General features: G+C 30.0%; 1 protein-coding gene across 3 annotated transcripts; it reads right to left on the bottom strand.

Annotated features, from left to right (window-relative positions):
• Positions 1-123: 123 nt before the first annotated feature.
• LOC124423734 lies at positions 124-21,828 on the bottom strand. 3 transcript variants are annotated; one of them, XM_046961823.1, is made up of 11 exons: positions 21,529-21,826; positions 20,812-21,409; positions 20,514-20,702; positions 20,374-20,428; positions 18,891-19,045; positions 12,952-13,075; positions 5,428-5,538; positions 4,973-5,110; positions 4,721-4,818; positions 3,976-4,141; positions 124-1,800 (listed from the first exon to the last, which is right to left on the bottom strand). In XM_046961823.1, exons 2-11 carry the CDS (start codon positions 21,268-21,270, stop codon positions 1,697-1,699), a joined length of 1,599 nt encoding a protein of 532 aa, XP_046817779.1. In that variant the 5' UTR covers positions 21,271-21,409; positions 21,529-21,826; the 3' UTR covers positions 124-1,696. The 3 variants fall into 3 exon arrangements, with proteins under 3 accessions (XP_046817779.1, XP_046817778.1, XP_046817781.1); XM_046961822.1 differs by lacking the exon at positions 3,976-4,141 and adding an exon at positions 3,736-3,901 and having other exon boundaries at positions 21,529-21,825; XM_046961825.1 differs by lacking the exons at positions 124-1,800; positions 3,976-4,141 and adding an exon at positions 4,148-4,493 and having other exon boundaries at positions 21,529-21,828.
• Between the last annotated feature and the right edge of the window lie 211 nt (positions 21,829-22,039).

Raw genomic sequence — 22,039 nt, 5'->3', positions numbered from 1 at the left:
ACGCGAATTGTAAGAGAGAGAGAGAGAGAGAGAGACACAGAGAGAGAGAGAGAGAGAGAGAGAGAGAGAAAAGCAAAGAAAAAGGGAAAGATAAACGTATTACGCGAAAAAAAATCACTCTTCTTTATGTCGGAGCACCACGTCTTTTATTTAAGACCTAATTTAGATTTACAATCTCGAATCTAAACGAAGCCCTATAAAATCGACAACAAAGACGAAGATAATCAGAATGATAATTTTTTTTCAATAATAATTCAATGTATTCTTATTGGTTTTACTTAAATACGTGATTTGCCTATCTCGAATAAAAAAATCTTAAGTATCTATGTATCAAAATAACTAGACGATAGATAGATAGATAGATAGATAGATAGATAGAGAGAGAGAGAAAAAGAGAGTCTCGCTTATGAGTGACGATCGAAAATGATCCCTCCTTGTCGAAATAAAAATACAACGAACGATAGATTTTTTATCGTATTTATATGATTCGAATGAAATTCAGTCAAGTTTATAGATTCTTTCGTAAGAATGAATGAAAGAATATCTATATTTAATAAATCGTTTTAAACCAATAACGTGTTTTTTTTCTCTTTTTCTTTTTCTTTTTTTTTCTTTTTTTTTTTTTTTTTTTTTTTTAAAGAATACGTACGTCTGCATAGTGAGAGATATGTAAATACATACATAAATATATATATCTTTGGAGGGAAAACGACGGAAGTGAAATCTAAACTTGAAAATCTACGAATTTTCGAAATGAAATCGCGGCACGCTTTTAAATAATAATTTACAACAAAAAAGATACATGTATATTTATATATATATTTATATATATATATATATATATATATATATATATATATATATATATATATATATATATATATATAGGGCATAAAGATCGTATCGATGCGACATTATCTTGAAAAGATAAAGATAAAGATAAAGATAAAGAAGAAGAAGAGGAAGAAGAAAATATAAAATTCTACCACATTCCTAACTAACGATAGTAAGTACAGAAAATGTTAGGCTATCGTACGACCTCGCACAAGAGAGCATCGTGCCATGTAAATAAACTCTTCCTTCGTGCTACTTTTTGTTTTTGCGTTAAAATTGGAAACGGAGCGTATCGTAGCTCGAAAGGGGCATCTTTCGAAGAAGATTATGCATCGCACACCGGATGTCAGCCACGCGAACGACCTTAGAAAACGTTCGTACAACTCGATTATTCGAGTTTACTTTAGAAAACAAGGCACAGGACGGCACTTAGTATTTCTTGATTGTTTCTTTTTGTTTTTTTTTTTTTTGTTTTTTTGTTTTTTTGCTCTTTTCTTTTCTTTTTTTTTTTCTTTTTTTTTTTCTTTCTTTCTTTCTTTCTTTCGCATACAGGGTTTCCTTTTTCTTTTTTCGTTTGTTTGATTTTTTTCCCCTCAAATTTTTCTTTCTTTTTCAATTCTCACTCGAGTTGGACTCGATTTTTCTCAAATCACGTTTCTAAATCCTTCGATTCTTCTTTTTTCCTTCCGCCATTTTGAAGGAATAGAGAGATTGATTGATTTTTGATTGATTGATCGATTAATTTGATTGACTAATTGGCTGACTACTGATTGTATACGACGAATGTATGCCTCTGGCACACATCAATCGGAATCGAAAAATTCATCCCACTTCAAACGATCTTCGAGATGTTTTCAAAGCTTCAATAATTGTACGGCCCGTATTGCGATCCATGATAATACGGTCCTGGATACGCTGCTGGTGCTGGATAACCCGCATAAGCGTACTGCTGCTTCTGAGGATACACTGAAATTACAGAGAGAAAAGAAATTCGTTAAGGCATTTTTCTCGTTCGATGATTTGAGTGAAAAAAAAAAAAAAAAAAAAAAAAAAAAAGTCACTAACAATACGTCGCCGTTCGGTCATTTTACCTTTTCTTTCTTTCATTCTTTTTCTATTTTTTTTTTTTTTCTACATTTATATATTTATTTTACGAATAACGTCGTATTTATCGATAAATAAATTCAAATCTTAACGAAACAAATATACTTTTCATTTATACATTTTCCTTTCGGACGTAACAAAAGTATATATATATATGTATATATGTATATATGTAAACGTGAACGAACATCGAACGACGAGACTAGACAGGTCTCTCCGCATTCGTAAATACGGAAATTCTTTACGGTAAAAGGCGACAACGTATAAGTAAGTATATTTATCGTGGGTCATCGAATTAGGCAAGTGTGTCGCTTTCGACCGTCCGTATGAATGTATGTTTCTATCTATGTTATTTGCAAGTCGTTCTTTTATAACGAACGTTTCAATTTTTTTTCTTTTTTTCTTTTTTTTTTTTTTTTAACATAACGCATTAAAAAGAAGAAATTCGATCGAATCCATAAATAAATAATTGATCTTATTAAAACTTAAATCTACAAATATATAAATATATAAAAATATATATATATATATATATATGTATGTATATCATAAATGTGATCTTATGAAAGTCAAATGATAATTCGATCGATCGTAAACGTATCATTTTAGAATGATCTATTTCGATCTTTCTCCCGTTCGATGATCAGACCGTGACAAAATCACTTTGATCCACGATGGAAACAGAGCGTGGAATGAAAAAGTAAAAGTTTCGCGGACACGAATGTCGAACGTCGCGTTTTCGCCGAATGACATTGATACATGACCGAGATAAAATGATTTCATTATAATTCATTGGATCTACGATTGGATTAGATATTCAACGAATCATCGAACGTTAAAAATCTATTATCCATTAGTGTTGAGCTAGTTTTCTTTCTGTTACAAAACAAATTCGAAAGAAAAAGTCGGATGGGAAATTTAAAAGTTTATATACAATTCGTTATGTTTTGGTTAGAGGAGTTAAACGTAATGAATTATTGATATTCATCGATATTTATGTGATAACTATTAATGCCAAATTGTTCTTCTTTTTTTTTCTGTTTTTGTTCTTTTTTTTTTTTGTTTTTTTTTTTTTTGTTTGTACAAATATCTATAGCCCATCGCCTTAACGTTAATTCGATGCATTACCCTAATTTATCAATTATTTTATGCACGAGGTGTTACCACTAATGATTCTCTATATTATTACACTATTATTATTATTATTATTATTATTATTATTATTATTATTATTATTATTATTATTATTATTATTTGATTGTAAATGAACTATGTCCTAGTTTTGTTCATCTTAACGATTCGCATTAGTTTTTAATGGGTCAGTCAATTCAATGGATCGTTCTTTGTTTTCATTCGACGGATCAATGATTATAGTTAGTAGAACATACTGAACGCAATGGATGAATGTTTATTCATGCAGCAACGCTCGGAACAATGACGTTTCAAAAACTTAATGCTAATTAATTGTAATAATATTACAAATGAATCATTAACGTTGAAATAGATATCGCTGTTAATCGTTATTTACAACGAGAACAATATTGTTGTTATTAGTTGTCATAAACGTGCCAAGATATAACGCTCATGCAAATAATATAGATATTGAAATTTTATAATAGAACGTAATTATTCCACATTAATGAGCACACATTGCCTTGTAATTTTATTGATTAAAAAAAAAAAAGAAAAATAAAAAGGAAAAAAACGAACAAACAAAAGGAAGAAGAAAAAAAACAAACATCTGTGCGCACAGTGTGTCCTTTGCAAAAGCAAAAGGGGTTTGTGTTAAATATGTACCAGGCATGAGATACTGCATGTTCATCGCCTCCTCGCGCATTCTTTCGCCCCTCAAGCAAATCGCCGCAGCGCTAAACAAGATCGCGCTGATTAATGACCAACCAACGCCGACCCAAGCGACCACGTACGACCAGTCGTACGAGATTAGTGAGTTGTCCTTCAGGACCTAGAACCGCGTTCAAAAAAAAAAAAAGAAGACGGGAAAAGTTAGTCAGGTCCGTTTCTCGGACATCGTTTCACCTGGCATGATGTACTGAACATTCTGGGTCTGCTCGCGAGCACGTTCCTTTCTTAAGCAGGATGCCGCGATCAGAAATAATGTCATCGTGCCTAAACACATTGCCACTCCTAGCCAGGCCATGTAAAACGACCAGTCGTACCACTGCGCTGTGTTATCCTTTAGAACCTACGAGCAAATGTCTTCTTAAATTTCTAATGTTTACTCCTGTTCGCGTTGATGATCCTGGTCCGACGTAATTCTTCTTTCATAAAATCCCAGAACACGATGTCTTGTCCCTTTCTCAAGGATCAACAACAATATGCTGCGAGGAAAGAAAAGAAAAGTAAAAGGGGGAAAAAAAAAAAAAAGAAAAAAAAAGAAGAAAAGAAAAGGATCATCTCTTCGAATATTAATGTCGGACAATTGTTATCTCTTCTGGACGTCAGCCTTTCCTTCTGAACGATTCTAATCTATAAAATTAAGTGAAAAGCTTCAGCGGACAAGTACGCAGCAACGATGTGGTGCCGGGGGGATAACACTGAAAAAAAGTGAATGTTCGATGGTTATCCAAGCGACTTTGTTAATTTTATACCAGGAACAGAACCTACGTTCAAATTTTCTCTCGTTGGTGTAGTGAAGAGTTAAAAAAAGAAAGAAAAAAAGAAATAGAAAATAAATGGAAAAAACAAAAGAAAAAAAAAGAAAAAAGAAAAAAGAAAACATAAAGGAAGTAAGAAAAACTACGTAACTAATTTAATTACTTACGTTGCTCCATTGTTGATAGTATTCCTCGCCAACTATCTTTTCCTTCTCATAATACTCCACGCCATGCCAAAGTCCCATGCCTCCGGCGCTTAGTAAACCTAAACGAACGTCACAACTTTTAATTTCTCTCTCTCTCTCTCTCTCTCTCTCACTCTCTTATTTCTTTTTATTCTTAGTTCTCTTCCTACCAATTTATGTGAGAGAACGTACAAGTGACTAAACGTAATTACGAAGAAAAATAAGGATACTAACAAGCGAATAACATCAAAATGGCGGTTGCCGTGATATTTCCCGGTGATCTTCGCCAACAACCAACTACTCCTGTCCAAAAGGCAGAAAATATTGCTAGGAAGCCTACCATGAAGAGAGCGATGACGGATCTTCCCATGTCTGTAGAAAAAAAAAAAAAAAAAAAAAAAAAAAAGAAAAAAAAAGAACCCAAGAGAAATGAGAAAAAAGATATTAAAAATTACAAAGAAAAAAGAAAAAGAAAAAAAAAAGAAAACAAATGGAGAAAACAATTGATGTTGCAATATCGAAACAAATGCATATATATATATATATATTATAAATTGATATACGTAAAACATAATTATGGACGTTCAATCATCGATCGAATACATCGATCATATATATTCCGATTCCTACCATACAATCAAATTATTGCAGTAAACCTCTAACCAAGCCATTAATTGCATCATACATACGTAATCGAGCCATTGCGTCGTCGGAGAAGTCCCTCGTTTGGTTTTCTTCGTCGGGGATGAAGTAATCGATGTTCATGCAATGCGTTTCCACCGGACTCAAATACGTCTCCACTGTAAAGATATAATGTATTTATAAGAGATAGTAAATCTTTAAAAAAAAAAAAAAAAAAAAAAAAAAGAAAAGAAAAGAAAAAAACAGAAAAAAAATCATATACGGCACGCTTACTTTTCAAATTAATTTTCATAAGAAATATACTAAGCGTTGCTATGTGTTTTTCTCTCTCTCTCTCTCTCTCCCCTATTTTCGTAACGATACATTATGTTTATCGAAAATATTACAACTTTTACTTTTTTTTTTTTTTTCCAACTTTTACTTTCAATATTGATCAACAACGATCATATTAAACGTGAATAATCGAGATTTTACGAAGCTCAAATTTTCGTATCGGATCATAAAGCAAAGAAAATTATATAGAAAGTTTCGCCATTCTATGTCTCTATCCCCTCTCTTTCTCTTTCTCTCTCTCTCTCTTTTTTTTTTTTTTTTCATCGTAAATCTAACAAAGCAGGATAATTTACAATTCGAGAGATAGGAATGTCTATGATGAATTCAAGGAAAGTGTGCCGACATATTCGCGCGAAATATCTCAAATATCCGCAGTGGCTGCAAAAAGGCACAATAGGAAAATGGCAAGATGGCGAGATAAGCGAACGTCGTCGCACGAAAGTCACGTGACGAAATTACAAGAGAAAAGGCGGTTCTTTCGAACGGATGAAGAAAGGAAAGCGCCTTGTATCGTATGAGAAGGAAAGGAAAGGCAAAATGTAAACGTTTTCATCGAACGTGTCTGATTTACAATAGATTACAAATATCTATGTGTGTGTGTGTGTATGTGTGTGAAAAAAAAAAAAAAACAAAGAAATAGAAAGACATCAACGTTGAAATTAAAAAAATGTGAAATTCGTCGATTCCGTTCCGTTCATTCATTATTATAACGGAAGAAGAACTTTGTTCCCATCGTAAGAATGGAAGAACAATCGAAATTATCGATACATCCCGTGTGATACCGTTCTTCGACCGACAGACGGCCTTATCGGTTCTCCCGTACCGCTTGTTTCCGGCGTATCGTTTCCGGTCGTCGTCTCATGTCGTTTCGATTCGATTTATTCGTCGAACGTGTCGTCGGTCGACCTTTATTTTCCAAAGAAGGAAAGAAGATGATATCAACGTACGATGTAATATTGATAACAAGCATACGTAATCTTGAACCTTTAAAAACATATCGGTTTTAGTTTAACTCGTTAAATTTCAATGAACGATCTCGTAATAAACATTAAAGTTTTTATACTTGATCGTTGCTTGCATTATATTATGATTGATTAATAATCAAATAGGAACAAAAGAAAATAAGAAAAAGAAAAAAAAAAAAGAACAAAAAATTGTATACACTTAATATATCTATATAAATCATTTAACGTCATTATTTAATGTTCTTTTATTGAAATTGATCTGTTGCTAATTTTTCTTTTGCTTCTTTTTTTCTTTTTCTTTTTCTTTTTCTTTTTTTTCTTTTTTTTTACAGTTTTCTAATCGACATCGGAGATTTATACAAAATATAGAAAAAGAGGGCATACTTTCTTTTTTTTCGTTACGGTACGACGACACTAATCCGATCGTAAATATTGATATTATCATTAAATGAATGAACATTGTAACCCGTATGTCAATTTATTTTTTCATTAAACAATAGAAAGAATTAATCAAAATCAAATGACTCCTCTTGATTAGATTAGAAACTGTTAGGTTAGCAATTCCGCGAACATATATGCGCATTTACGTTGAACGTGTATTGCGCTACGATCAACACCATTATATTCCTGAAAAAATGTGAGGTCAACTTTCACATTATTCCCGGACTCTGAAATTCCACGGTACAAGGAAAATCTTCTCAAAGACCAATATGTTCTTTATACTTACCATTTATACTTATCAATAATTTCAAGTTTTTTTTTTCTTTTTTTTTTTCCCCCCCATTCTACATACGTGACCTTTTAAATAAACAGATCAAGTCAGATAAAAAAAAAAACAAAAAAAAAACAAAAAAGAAAACTAACAAACAAGCATAAATAAAATGTAAATGAAAATTTACAGATTATATTTCTTACATGCGTGTAAGGAATTTAAATATTTTCAATTTAAACGATTTAATAAAATCGATGTATAATATTATGGTAACCTTGAAATCTGTCCAAACGAAACATTTCCTCGTTAACATGAAACTCCTTTTTCCTCATTAATTTTTGATTTCTTCCATTTCTCTTTCTCTTTCTCTTCCTTTCTCCCCTCCCCCATCCCGCCTCTCCCCTCTCTATCTCTCTCTCTCTCTCTCTCTCTCTCTCTCTCTCTCTTTCGTGTTTGCAAATGTATGAATCTCTTATCAACGAGAGAAACACGTACCGTTCGTTCGAAGCATTTGAAATTCAAGCAACGCTCTACGCTTTATTCGCGACCTTCTTCGAATCTAGTTTCGCCTAAAAGGAGGCGCCATGCCAAGATCATTGACTTCTTGAATAACTGTATTGGCCATAAGAACGAATGAGCACCTCTTAGTAAACCGCAAATGGAATTGTCGTGTTACTCTTACGTCGTTACGATTAACGAAATAGATGTGATTAGAAAGAATAAAAAAAAAAAAAAAAAAAAGAAAGGAATTAGGGTTACTTTCTTAGAAGAGATCCGATCGTCACGTAAACGTATAACCGTGACGGAATGTCCTTCTCATCGAAATTCAACGGAATGAAGTGAAATACGGGATTGAAGTGTTTAAAAATAATTTTCGAACTTTCCTGCTAACGTATCAAACAAAACAAAAAAAAAAAAAAAAAAAAAAAAGAAAAAGAAAAAGAGAGAGAAAAGAAAAAGGAAAAAAAAAAATCTAAGAAATACAAACAAAGAAAAAAAAAAAAAAAGAAACGAAAAGAAAAGAAGAAGACCCGTTGAATGATACTCTGTTTAAATATTATATCTATCAAAATATAATCTAATTAGTTTTGTAAAAGAAAAAAGAAAAAAAAAAAAAAAAAGAAAATTATATATAATTTATATAAATAATAGAAATTTATTCCGATGACTATCTGGATGAAAGGTTTCCGACTTGTTTTTTTTTCTATTTTTTTTTTTTTCTTTTTTTCTTTTTTTCTTTACATTATATTAGAATCCACGTAAATCCGATCAAATAGATAGAAAGTGAAGCGCTACGTATCCTATATGTAAAATTATATATACGTATACATATGTACTATGTCGGAAATTAGAACAAATATTTTTCTTCAACGAATACCAAGACACATAATCACAAGGTACTTTCATTGAGTATACAATACTATAATAATGATAATTCTGAGAACTATTCTTGTACATACGAATAAATTAAACAAGAAAACAATTCTAATGTTCTTTTTCCTTTTTCTATTCCAAATGAAAATTAGAAATTTCCTCTTTCTATTTATCGTAATATTATTTAATTAATAGCATTAAACTTTACATAGGTGAAATTTTATGAATTAAAAAGAATAATCGATCTAAGTAGACGATTAATTTCATTTTTTCTTTTTTCTTTTCTATTTTTTTTTTTTTCTTTTTTTTTTGCTCTCTCTTTCTTTTTTTTTTCTTTTTTTTTGTTTTTTTTTAATTAGCTATCTAATTAGATATTAATCGGCTTTGTGAAGTAGCAATTGACATACAATCATACAATACAACAACAGAAAGAAACTTAGGGCGTTTCAACATATTCGAAAACGCGTTTGAAAAGCGTGAAAGCGATCGCGGCCCGCAGAACGGACGAGACGCGGTTTCGTTTCCGTCATAAAATAGGCTTCCGTCATAAAATAGGCTTCCGTCATAAAAGAAGCTTCCGTCATAAAAGAGGCTTCGAAATGGTAATTTAACAATGATTAAGATTTTTCTATTAACGATATAGTTTTTCTGAAAAAATCATAGTAATTGACCGACAATTTACATCACGATAACGCTATATTAATGTAATATATTAATCAATAATTAATAATGAATTTTTATTACTTTATATCTAAATAAATAATATAATATAATTTTAAATAGATCAATTAATAATGTAGGAATATTTAATATTTTTTATTTAATTAAATTGCATTATTTTTTTCACTACTGAAAACTAAGAAATTTCAACTATAAATTATTAAAGAGATAAAGAAAAAGAAAGAAAGAGAGAGAGAGAGATTTATAATTTTTTATTTAGTATTATTATTTATTGTTTACTTGTCCTAGCATTATTTATTCTGAAACATAAAATACTAAAAATTCCGACTTTACTCATTGACCAATCAAATACATATATATATATATATAATAGTAAAATATAATAGTACAGTATTGGATTGGATAAGAAATGTTAAAATTTATAGTAAAAAATACTGGTGTGTAATTTATTATTAAATATAAAAGATATATTATTATTATTATTATTATTATTATTATTATTATTATAAAATATAAAATATAAAATACTATAAATTGTTCCGACATTATTTATTGACCAATCCTAAGTTTATGTATGTGTATATATGTACGTTATTACTATTTCACTGCTAACGTAATGGTACCACATATGTGTTCTATACGTTTTACACAACAACATGATGGTAACCAGCCTACGTAGCTCGACGGTAACAGCAGCAGCAACAGCAGCAGCCCAGCGATAGCGCCTTGCATTCTAGGTCACGTACTTTTCGAGACTCAAGAGAATATGCTACGCACGAGCTACGGTGACACTGCTTCATTTATTTCTTCGTTTTCGAAATACCGGTATCGAAAGCTGCCATTTTGGCGAACTGAAACCCGATCTATTAATTAATTCGTTGAAATTCTTTTTCTTTTTCTCTTTTTTTTTTTTTCTTTTCTTCTTTTTTTTTTTCTCCCTCAAAATTCACCGAATATTATTTTATTCGATTTTAATCATGAAATACGATAAGTGATTATATTAATAACGACGATTGAAGACTATAGACTGATCAATAAACGTGATAAAAATATGATACTGATAATTTTCCCTGTTAATATTAAATACAAAATAATTCCATATATGGTAGAAATTATTTTTTATAAAATAAAACTGCCGAAAGTAATGTCGTTAAATACACGATCGTTTACGAAACGATTGGTTCTCATTTTCAGAAAATATCTTCGTAACTATCATACGTGTCTCATTATATTCTTTCTCTTCTCATTGAAATTATCGTTTCCGATGGTCTAACCAATAATCCTCAATGTCTATTCAAGCGTATCGGGAGATAAATTTAATGCTCCAAAAGTTCGAATCACTACGGATTTTATTTCTGATGCGTCAAATATGAAATTTCTTTTAGACAAAAGAATTTCTTTCTCTTCCTTTTATTATTCGAGAGAAGAATATTGAAATGATATATAAATAATATAAAGAAAGGAAGAAAGAAAGAAAGGAAACAATTAAATTAAAAAGAATAAGGATAAAAGTAAATAAAAATAGCCTACAATCATGTAAGAAGATTCTCTTCGCGTTATTTTACAGCGTCTGTCCTTACACTTTTTTTTTCTTTTTTTTTTTCTTTTTTTTTTTTTTTTTTTCTTTTTATACATACTTATATAGAAGTATCCTACATGTATATCTATAATGAGCAACAATGTCAGCAGATTTACGATCCTCCGAGAAAATAATCTGTCGTACATACGCATCAAGCATTTTGCATAATTTCTGGTGTCACATTGTGAACCGTTGATTACGAATGCGAGCTCACGATTCTTGCATAAATGATGATGACGTTCACCAGGAAGTCTGGCCAAGTGATTTTCAAAGTATAAAATATGATTAGACGTCTTTATCGATATTTCTACGAAAGTAGTTACCTTTCTCTTCTCATTTCGATTATTAACATTTTATTGGGCAACACGTATCGATATTTCACGTTTTCTTGAATACGATAAACTGCTTTGATCTTTGCTTTAATTCTTTTTTTCTTCCTTTTTTTTTTTTCTTTTTTTAACTTTACATAAAAAACTCGTAAAAGATACTTCAATAGACACATTTTTAATTATTCATTAAAACGAACTTTATCCATGAAAAATAAATGTATTTTAAATAAATAAATAAAAAAAAAAAAAAAAAAAAAAAAATTAATATAAAAAATATACCATAAGACTTGCATTTCAACTATCTCTTTTTTATCAAAAAAAAAGAAAAAAGAAAAAAGAACAAAATAAATATCTCATTGTATATTTATCTTATAGATAAATAAGATAATTTAGCTATGCGTTGGCAGATCGCACATTTGACATACTTGCTATATAAGATGAACAAAGAAAGAAGGAGAGTGAGAGAGAGAGAGAGAGAGAGAGAGAGAGAGAGAGAGAGAGAGAGAGAGAGAGAGAGAGAGCATAGAATGCATTTCACTGGTAGTTTAATGCCAATAACGGATCGACCGAAAGGTGTAACCTTTTCCATATGGAACGCCATTGCAATGTCCGATTGCAACGGTCCAAACACGAGATTACCACGATGAAAGATAAACCACGATGATTGGTACCTCCATCGTGCTTTGTTACAAAATCTTATCGTTACCGTGGAAGATGCGATGTCGTCGATCAAGTAATTTACGCTGAAGAATTTGTGTTATAACGGGTATCGAAATCGCGGCCATGCGCGCACGCTGCACATGTAGAAGATAACGTTGTAGGTATATGTATATGTGCAGGTATGTATGCACTTGTTTAAATTCAACGGACGCACTGACGCGATAAAAATTTAATAATGCTACGCGAAATGTGATATTATTTATTGAAGAAACGTATACAATGATCCTGCAGTTTCGATTATATCAACTATAAAAGATATATACATATATATATATATAATTTTTTTTGTCTTTTTTATTTTAAAAACAGAAAAAATTATATATACGTCTCAAGAGTTGAATTTGTTTATAAATATTCAATTTATAAATTTATTTTAAACAATTTATTTCTTAACTCTCTATAATGTCATATAACTTTAAAATCATATATATATATATATATATTTATGTATGTATTTTTGAAACTCGAAATTTTATTTCTTTTTAAATAAAAATTTGTATTTCATTTAATAAAAATTAAATGTCACTTAACGTTCGAAATTTTTCACGTTTCTTTAAATATAAATTATATTTATTGTATCATCATAATAAAAGTAATATAAGTGATAACTATAATTTTCGTGTTATATAATTTTTTTTTTGTTTTTTCTTTCAGATCAGACAAAAATTTGAATTATAGAAAATCAAAGAAATGTTTTTGTCAAAATAGAAATGAGTAACTTATTAATAATTCATTTTTTTGATACATCTAGATAAAAACTTTTTTATTTCTTTCCTTCAATTTTATTAACATGCAGAAAATTTCTCCGTCTAATTTATATACAACGTTTATATAAAATTACAAATAAGTATTATAATAAGTATTATAAGTTATCTTACCCGTAGGTGGTCTTTCTTTGGGATAACATATCCTGAAGAGTCCCTGAGTTCTTGTATAGTAATAATACTTTGCATTCATTTGATCTATCAGATGACTTTGTTCGGCGTGCTTGCCTGCATATTGCTAAAAAAGAAAAAAAAAGAAAGAAGAAAATTCATTAAAAAAGGAAAAAAAATGGAAGGAAGAAAGAAAGAAAGAAAGAAAGAAAGAAAGAAAGAAAATTAATTTGTAGATAGTCATGGAAAATATCATTGAATGATTTCAATGTAAAATTTCATAAGATAGTCGATAACATTGTAAAACTACAATAATAATCAATAAATTTCTTAATCCATTAAGAGTGAAAAAGCTCGTCAGTTACGCCTACAATCATCTTCGTTTCTAATGGTCAATCGAGTACAAGGCAATCCACGCGTAATGTACCCGATAATAAAAGGTCAAATTATTTCGATATTCTTTATGACAATGAATATAAGAAAAATCAAATAGAACTATAGAAAAGATTCCATGACTACCCACGTTTTTCCTGAATTACAAACTGGTAATAATAATAGTATGTGTCAGACATGATGCGAAACATACATGATGGAAGATCTCTTTAACCTTGAAAGAGATATATCGATACTGAACGCAACATTCCTTTCGTTTAATTCATCCTCCATAAAGATTTCTTCAATTAAATCGACTATTAAATGCTTATTAAATATATACATATATGTATGCATTACTACATAACCTCATTCTTTAATATCTTTTCAAGATGGCCGACGAGATCCTAAACTAACATCAACAATAAAATTTATAATTATATATATATATATATATATATTTTTCTTTTCAAATAAAATTTATAATTATATATATATATATATATATATATATATGTATTTATTTATTTTATATATTAGGTTGGGAAAAAAGAAATCCATTATTTTATTTCTTTTTTTTTGTATTTGACCTAAATCGGACAATCCGAAACACGTTAAAGTCTAAAGTTCACGCAAAAATAATGGATTTCTTTTTTCCCAACCTAAATAAATATAATAATAAATAAATATAAATAATTTATTGCAGTCGTTGTAATGGATAAATCTAATATAAAAAATGAAAATGTGTTATATTAATTGATCGGACTCGATACGGGCGAATAACAAAATGTTGGGGGAGAATCCAACGGAAGACCTACACGTTCACTTCATTCACAGCTTTCACGTTTATCGTTATATTCGCCACTATTCCGAAACACAGAAGCCACAGCGTCGATCCTCGGCAATTTGATAGAAAGGAAAGCGCGATTCTACGGGAATGTCACCTGAGAGAAAGAAAGAGAGAGAGAGAGAGAGAGCGAACGTATGGCTTCTCGTGAGAACGCATGCTACGCTTTCTGTAAATAGTAACTGTTATAAAGTAGTTTGTACATGAGATCGTAGAAATACGAAAACGTGTAATATAATCCTACTTAAGAGAAGTTAAAAACAAACCTGATACACTTGGAGATATATGTTTTTATTTTATGTAATAAAACGAGATAGCATAAATAAATACTTGAGCGTTTTAACTATCTAAAAGAAAGGATATGAATATTCAATTTGAACATGAAGTTGTCCTTGTACTAGTACCAGTTTACTTTTCTTACGTTTCGTGAACCATGAAAATGGCAATTCAATTTCATAATGATAATTAAAGTAATTATCATTATATTTTTATAAAAAATATTTAGTATTTATAAAAATACATATGGACATATATGATCATAAATTTTATTTATAATTATAAATATATGTATTTATTAATATACATATATATATATATATTTTTATGAATAATAATAAAAATATTTAATCTTAATTCGTGAGTACTTTCATGATAAATAGATTTTCTCTTTTACCGCAACTAGCAACAACAATGTATAACATTCCAAACAATGCAAGGAAACACCTGCATTCTCATGATCCTCCTTTTCTTCTTCTCGACTCTTTCAATGCGATATTCTTTGACGTTTCAACGATCGATTGGTCGAGCTCGATCGAAAAATCGTCGTGTTAAAACTTACCGATACCTTTCACCACGAAACCCGTTTCTAAATAACGCATTTAGCTTCTGAAATGTATATATATATATATAGACGTATATATAAGCGTCACTCTCAACAGCTTTCATTTGAATTTTTCTAGACAATAATGCGAATTGATTCAATGCCGTGTTTCCTTGTCCGTTCTGTATTAATTCCTATGATATTGTATTTACAATGTATACGTAGATAATCAATCGTAGTTGCGTTTTGAAATAACCCGCCATGAGTGTACTCGTGTCACGTGTTCCGTACGAGATCGGCCATCTTCGTATCGTTCGTAGAGACGCACAAAAAAGATATATATATATATATAAAAAAGAGAGAATAAAACAATTGTTGATGTAAATGAAACAATTTATATATATATATAAACAAATTAATAATATATATATAAACAAATATATAAAACATATATATAAACAAACACATATATATATATATATAACAAATGAATAATTTCTTTGGAACAAAGAAACGATTTTTATTCCGTGTTAGTCATTTGATATGTTTGCTAAAAAGGAAATATAATGGACAATGTGAGAGAGATCGAAAGATATACGGATACACAGGACGATTTCTTGTACGTCAAGGATGTTAAAATGAATTTGATCTCTGTGTGTTGTTGCGTTCCTAATGTAAAAGCGTCCGTGGAATTGTTACCTCGCCTTACTCGCAAGTATGCACACCGGCAGTGCTATACACGCTTATGTCGTAATCACCTACTCGTTAGAATGAGACGGAGAACAGGTAACATAACTGTACGATGCGGAGCGCAAAACCGACCCTCTCTGGATCGTCGAGAGAATTAACGTCGACGTTTCTTCCATCTCAAAGATTCTCTCACGAATGTGAAGAAGGACAAGACGAACAAATATATATATATATATATATATATATATATGCGCACGCGTACACGCACACGCAATAAAATGTTTATTTATTACTCACTTTAATAATATAATTAAATATTATGAACAAGATTGCTTGAAGGATAAATATATATACAAAACAGCTAAGCTAATTTCAATTTACTTTAGGATAAAGTCATTAGAGAATGTTCGACGTTAATATAAATAAAGATTATTAAAATCCTATTTGTAAAGATTTTTTTTTATTTTATCGATAAACTATACAATGATATTTATATATATATATATATACTACGTATGATATAGTTTATTATGAAAGATCTCACATTTTTGTTTAAAAAAAAAAGCTTTTGTTTAATCAAATATTAAAACGTAGTATTAAAATGTAATTTGAAACAGTCACAATTGTATCGTAAAGTAATGATTGCGAATTAATCGTTCCTCGAATTATTTTCAATATATTGTGAAATAAATCTGCGAAAATTATTACGATAAAGAAAAAAGATCTAAAATTTTGTAAATAATTTTCTTCAAATAGATTAATTTCGACAAACGAACGCAGTAGACATTGCACGTTGCATCGAACGTTTTGCTAAACGCAAAACTCGCTTGAGTCAACGCGCTTGAGAGAATGGGTGCGGCTCGGAATGTCGATCGTTCTGAAGGTAACGAATGAAGAGAGACGAGAGAAAAGGACAGGTGTCCGAAAACAAAATTGAAAGAAATATTAATCTCCTTATGAATCTAATCAAACGAAATCAATTTAATATTCAAGATGAATCCATGATATTCAATTAATCGACAAATCATTTTTCAATTACGTATCTATCTAAAACATTTCAATCGTACGATCATTAACATAGATAATATTTATTAATACTTTTTAATGGCAATATGGTATAGTTTATAATGAAATATTCTATTATACGTAATAGCTAAATATTTATATATAGTACAACGATATATATATATATATAGATCATCAATATTAACGTGATCGTACGTATTTAATATAAATATTTTGAAAAAAAAAAAAAAAAGGAATACTTTCTAAGAAAATTTCTTCCAAATAACAAATAAATTTTACAGTATGTAACAAGGCACGTTCAATAATTACATTATGAATAAAAATAATGTTAAAGGAAAAAAAAAAAAGGGTAAAAGACGAACGAACAGTTCCATATTGTACCGTAATTACACATAATTTATCTAGTTTTTAACTATCGCGTTAAAGCTTGCTCGCGAGATTACAAACGACTGTCGTGAGAAATTCTTCCCGTTCGCGATGCTATAGACCAACTCGAGGGGTGAACTTGACCTTCGACCCGAACGTTCACCTGCGACAAGGACGACGGATGTCGAGGAGATTCATCATCCGGAATGTTTTTCTTTCTTTTTTTTTTCTTTTTTTTTATTTTAAAGATTCCAAACGATTTTTACGTCGTACACTATCAAAGTGGAATTATCATTTCTATTAACTTCTTTAATTTGTTTAGAAAGATCGATATGGAAGGCGTAAGAAATTTTGTTGATTTTAAAGATGTGAAGGGATAGATGATGAATACGGTCAAAGGAATTGTAATGAACCGCAATTAACTTTCACGTTCTCGCCGCTTCACGGTAAATATATTCGTTATAGAGACTCGAAGTTAATCGTCCATTGCGGTTTCGATACGAATCACAGCGTTAAACGAAGCATAAAGTTGAAAAAAAGAAAAAGAAAAATCGAACGTTTCTCGATATCTACGAGAAAGGAATGGATTGGAGAGGGAAGAAAATAAAAAAAAAAAAAAGAAAAAATAATTTGAAATAATTGAAAAAAGGAAAGGAAAAAAAAAACAAAAAAAGAAAAAAAAGGAAAAAAAAGAAGAAAAAGATATTCCATCCTCTGTATACGAAGCGTTAGACATCGCTTGGGAAAATAGAAAGTAAGTCGACGTATACGTGGCATTTCACGAATTCCCGCTACTTTGTAAAATGCGGAAGATAACCTATAAAATTGATAAAAGAAGAGAAAGAGAGAGAGAGAAAGTCGAATCTCAACGATTTAATTTATACATTTATCAACTTTCTGTATATCCACTGTCTCATTTCGATGTTCAATTTTTACGAAACTTAATTTCAAAAAAAAATAAATATATAAAAAGAATAAGAAGAAGAAAAAACGAAAAAACGACAATTACGCAGAGAGTTTTGTTTGCAGGAGTAAAAGAAAAAAAAAAAAAAAAGAAAAGAATCTAGCTCAAGAAATTTTTACACACGCGTGAGTTCGGAATCGCGAGGAAACAAAGTACGACGATTAATGATTCAAAAAAAAAAAAAAAATAGAAAGAATTAAATTAAATTAAATTAATATTAAAAAAAGAAAAAAAAAAAAAAAGAAAATGTTCGACGTACGTGATATAAATAAATTCTAATATTAGATTTGCCCGATAAATGAAAAGATTTGATCAATGAGAATGAAAATTTCAAGAAATATATTTTACACATGATACAATAATCCCTCGTACCTCCCTTTTTATGGCCCCTTTGAAATTGTTAACACTGATAAATTAATTCATCCTAAAAATTCATTCCCAAGCGTATCTTACGCGTTCTTTCAAATTCTAATCATTTATATCAATCAATTTCTAATCATTTATATCGATTATAAAACACCTGTACGATCGAATTATTCGTGATTACAATTATTATTGTATTATTGATAATATAAATTTGAACATATAAATAGATAAAGAGAAATATATTAAAAGTATATTATAATAGAACACAATTGATTAATACAATTGATTAACGTAATTCTATCTTTTTCTAAAGATCAGACGATCTCTCTCCCTCTCTCTCTCTCGGTCTTTCATATTCTATTTCTGTCCTTCTTTCTCTTCGTCTAAAGAACGGCCATGCCACTATGACATTCCAAAAAGTTAACCGACGGGATGGTTTTTCACGTAAAAGGAATTGAATTTCCATAAGTCAAGAGCGACGTCCTACGAACCTGAATTTGGGCACGCTTGACCTCGGTGTAGAGCCAATTATCCGTGGAGAAGGCAATCGCTAGTAGTGCAGTGGCAATGATACCGGTTATGGTCGCAAGGGACAGCGTTACAGCGGAACAAGGCATCTTGATGTCTTCTTTATCTTCTCTTCTTTCTTCGAAATATATATATATATATATATATATATATATATATATATATATATACACAAAAATATTTTTATTATTATTTTCTAAGAGAGAGCACTTCTTCACCCCCCTCCCCTGTATACCGTTACGATGTTATGGCGGTGAGGAGGACGAGTAAGAAGAAGAATATAAAGATGAAGAAAACGGCCTTTGGTTCATCCGTGAATCCTATCTGTGATATAGGTACGAGAGAGAAAGAGATAGAATGAGTTCACCAATCCGGTCCACGAACCAACTGCTCTTCTCTCTCTCTATCTATCTATCTCGTTCTTCCTCTCTCTCTCTCTCTCTCTCTCTCTCTCTCTCTCTCTCTCTCTCTTTCGTGGTTCTGCTCTCTCGAAGGAAAAGACTCGAGAAATAATATTTTCCAATAATAATAATATTAAAAAAAAAAAAAAAAAAAAAAAAAAAAAAAAAAAAAAAAAAAAATAGAACAAATACACCACTGAATATCGAAGATAACACGAAACGTTTCAGATTCCGTTGATCGGAGATCAATTGAGATTAGTTGTTGTTAGTTTCTGCTGTTGTTGTTCGTCGAACGCGATCCTTCGCGGTACGCATTACCACCGCTCTCTCCTACGACACGAGACTAACGGCCCGATCCTCACCTCGGTGAAAAGCTTGGGCCCAAGGAGAGAGAGAAGAAAAAAGAGGGAGCAAAGGAATGAAAGAGAGAGAGAAAGATAGAGAGAGGGAGAAACAGAGAGAGAGAGAGAGAGAGTAGTGGGATCCCCACTTATGCGAACTTTTAGCTTCAGGCAGGTAGATACGTTACCTGTCTCTTTTACTAGCGCACAGTGGTGCTCAACATGCTCTCGAGATAAAACAAACTAATACGTGGGCATGATAGGGGCCCATTGGGCATACATATGTGTAATTGAATCTTATTTCTTCTAGATGGCGTAACGACAAGTAGAGAGAGAGTTGTTTACCAAAGGTAAACATACGCAGTAAATTCGATCCCAGTGACACTGTTTATTATTTAACGATATAATACGTTTTAATAAAGTTATATTTAAATGTTTAATAAAGAAATTGTGTATTAAATGTTCTTCTAAATTCGATAAAATTGATATTTTGTTTAATCTGTACAAAATTATAATATATTTTGTAATAATTATAAAGTTGAACCTTTTGGGAACTTTAATTCTTTAACAAACGTTATAAAACAAAATGAAGCTTATCGCATGTGTTTTCTCTCTCTCTTTTTTTTTTTGTTTTTTTTATATATATATATATATATTTAATTAGTTTCAATGAAATTTTATTATTGATGGATCATACGATGTACCCTGAAAAGGTGATCCTTCTGCGTTCCATGCTTTCTTCATAATTTCTTCCATTTTCTGAAAATATATATTTATTTATTTATTATAAAACCATTTAATCCATAAATAAATTATGAAACTTTTCTCTATCTAATTTAATTACCAATTGTTCTGAGGTAGGTTTGCCAAGAAGTTTTTGTTGATGATTCCACATTAATTCTTCTACTTTCATTTGCTCTGTCAAACCCATTTCATATAGATTTCTTGAACAATCTATTTTATTAAGCTCTATCTTAGGTTCTTCCATAATAAGGGCATCCCACCATCGTTCGGATACTTTCTCAAGGTGTATCTACAAACAGAAGATAAGCCCACAATGCTTAGCTATTTAGATACTTAGATACTTCCTATCCATACTCCAACATATTGTATCCAGTGCCTCTCAACTTGTTTCAACGCACACTGACATATCCAGATATTAAACTCCATACAGACTCATCTTTCTTCGTTTTAAATATTAATTCACCCTTAAAGATGGTAGTCCATTCGGGTTCTTTAATACTTTCATTGGATGTTTTGTATCTTTGAATTGCTTCAATCTTTATTCTTTGTGTTTCTATATTAACTCGAAGGTCCTTGACTTTTAAAGACAATTTTGGTAGCTTTACAAGTACATCTATGTCAGTGATTGTTTGAGACCAAATATAAGTGTCTCTTATTGCTCCATTATAGCTATCCGATGGTTGTAGAGGTCTTACATTATGGCCTTTGTTTTTTACTTCATCTTCAATATCTTTAGATGTTCTAACTTCTACTTCTTCAGAAACATATGGAAACATATCCTCTTGAATTGTATTTATCATATTTTCTTCCAAAGCATAACATAATATTTCTTTTTCCATCCAATCTTCCAATGACATTTATATATGCCAAGTTTCAACTATTATGTTTCTAATAAATAGTTAAAAATTGCCTTTCTTTTGTCTTTTTTTCCTTAAGATCTTGATTTATATAAGATTGGATGAACTTATTACAAAATACTATGTAATGTATGCTATCCTGTAAATAAAATAAAAATGTTATTGAAAATGAATGTTTAAGAAACAAAATATTTGTAGATATCCTTAACAATAACATTATTAATATTTCATTGTAATATAAAGTGGAAATTGACTTACCACTTTAACAAGGGGAAATAAAAAAAAAAAAAAATAATAAAAAAAAATAAAAAAAAATTCATTTAAAGTAGAGATAATATATCGTCATTGAAATAAAATTTTAAAAATTTGCCACATAACATTGTATTTCCATATTGTATTTAATTATACATCATTAATACACACGAATGGATAACGAAGTTAGCAACTTATAGCGAAAGGTTAAAATAAATGATAAAAATGTAGAAAAACCTTCATAAACGTTTATATGTTATAAATCTTGTTTTTTTTTTTTTTTTCTAACGAATGTAAGTGAAATTATCATATTAAAATATTCTAACCTCTTTTTATTTATCAAATTGAATCAGTTATACGAATAATAGTTAGGAATACTTTTTAGAATAATACACCGATGAAAAACGCTAACTAGTGGCATAAGGATTGTACTATTTTGATTTTATTTACGACGTTCCGAGCACAATGTTTTTTTTTTTTTTTTTTTTTAATATTTCTTTATTAACATATAATAGTA

Source organism: Vespa crabro, chromosome 4 (genome assembly GCF_910589235.1).
Source record: "Vespa crabro chromosome 4, iyVesCrab1.2, whole genome shotgun sequence".
Taxonomy (NCBI): domain Eukaryota; kingdom Metazoa; phylum Arthropoda; class Insecta; order Hymenoptera; family Vespidae; genus Vespa; species Vespa crabro.
This window is presented reverse-complemented; position numbering and strand designations above follow the sequence as displayed.

Excerpts from the sequence above, each read along its gene's own strand:
- LOC124423734 (XM_046961823.1), bottom strand. The coding sequence starts at position 21,270 with ATGTCATTGGAAGATTGGATGGAAAAAGAAATATTATGTTATGCTTTG. Across the intron at positions 5,111-5,427 it reads CGACGCAATGGCTCGATTAC|ACATGGGAAGATCCGTCATC; the intron begins GTATGTATGATG and ends TTTTTTCTACAG. Across the intron at positions 1,801-3,975 it reads TGTTCAGTACATCATGCCAG|TGTATCCTCAGAAGCAGCAG; the intron begins GTGAAACGATGT and ends CTGTAATTTCAG.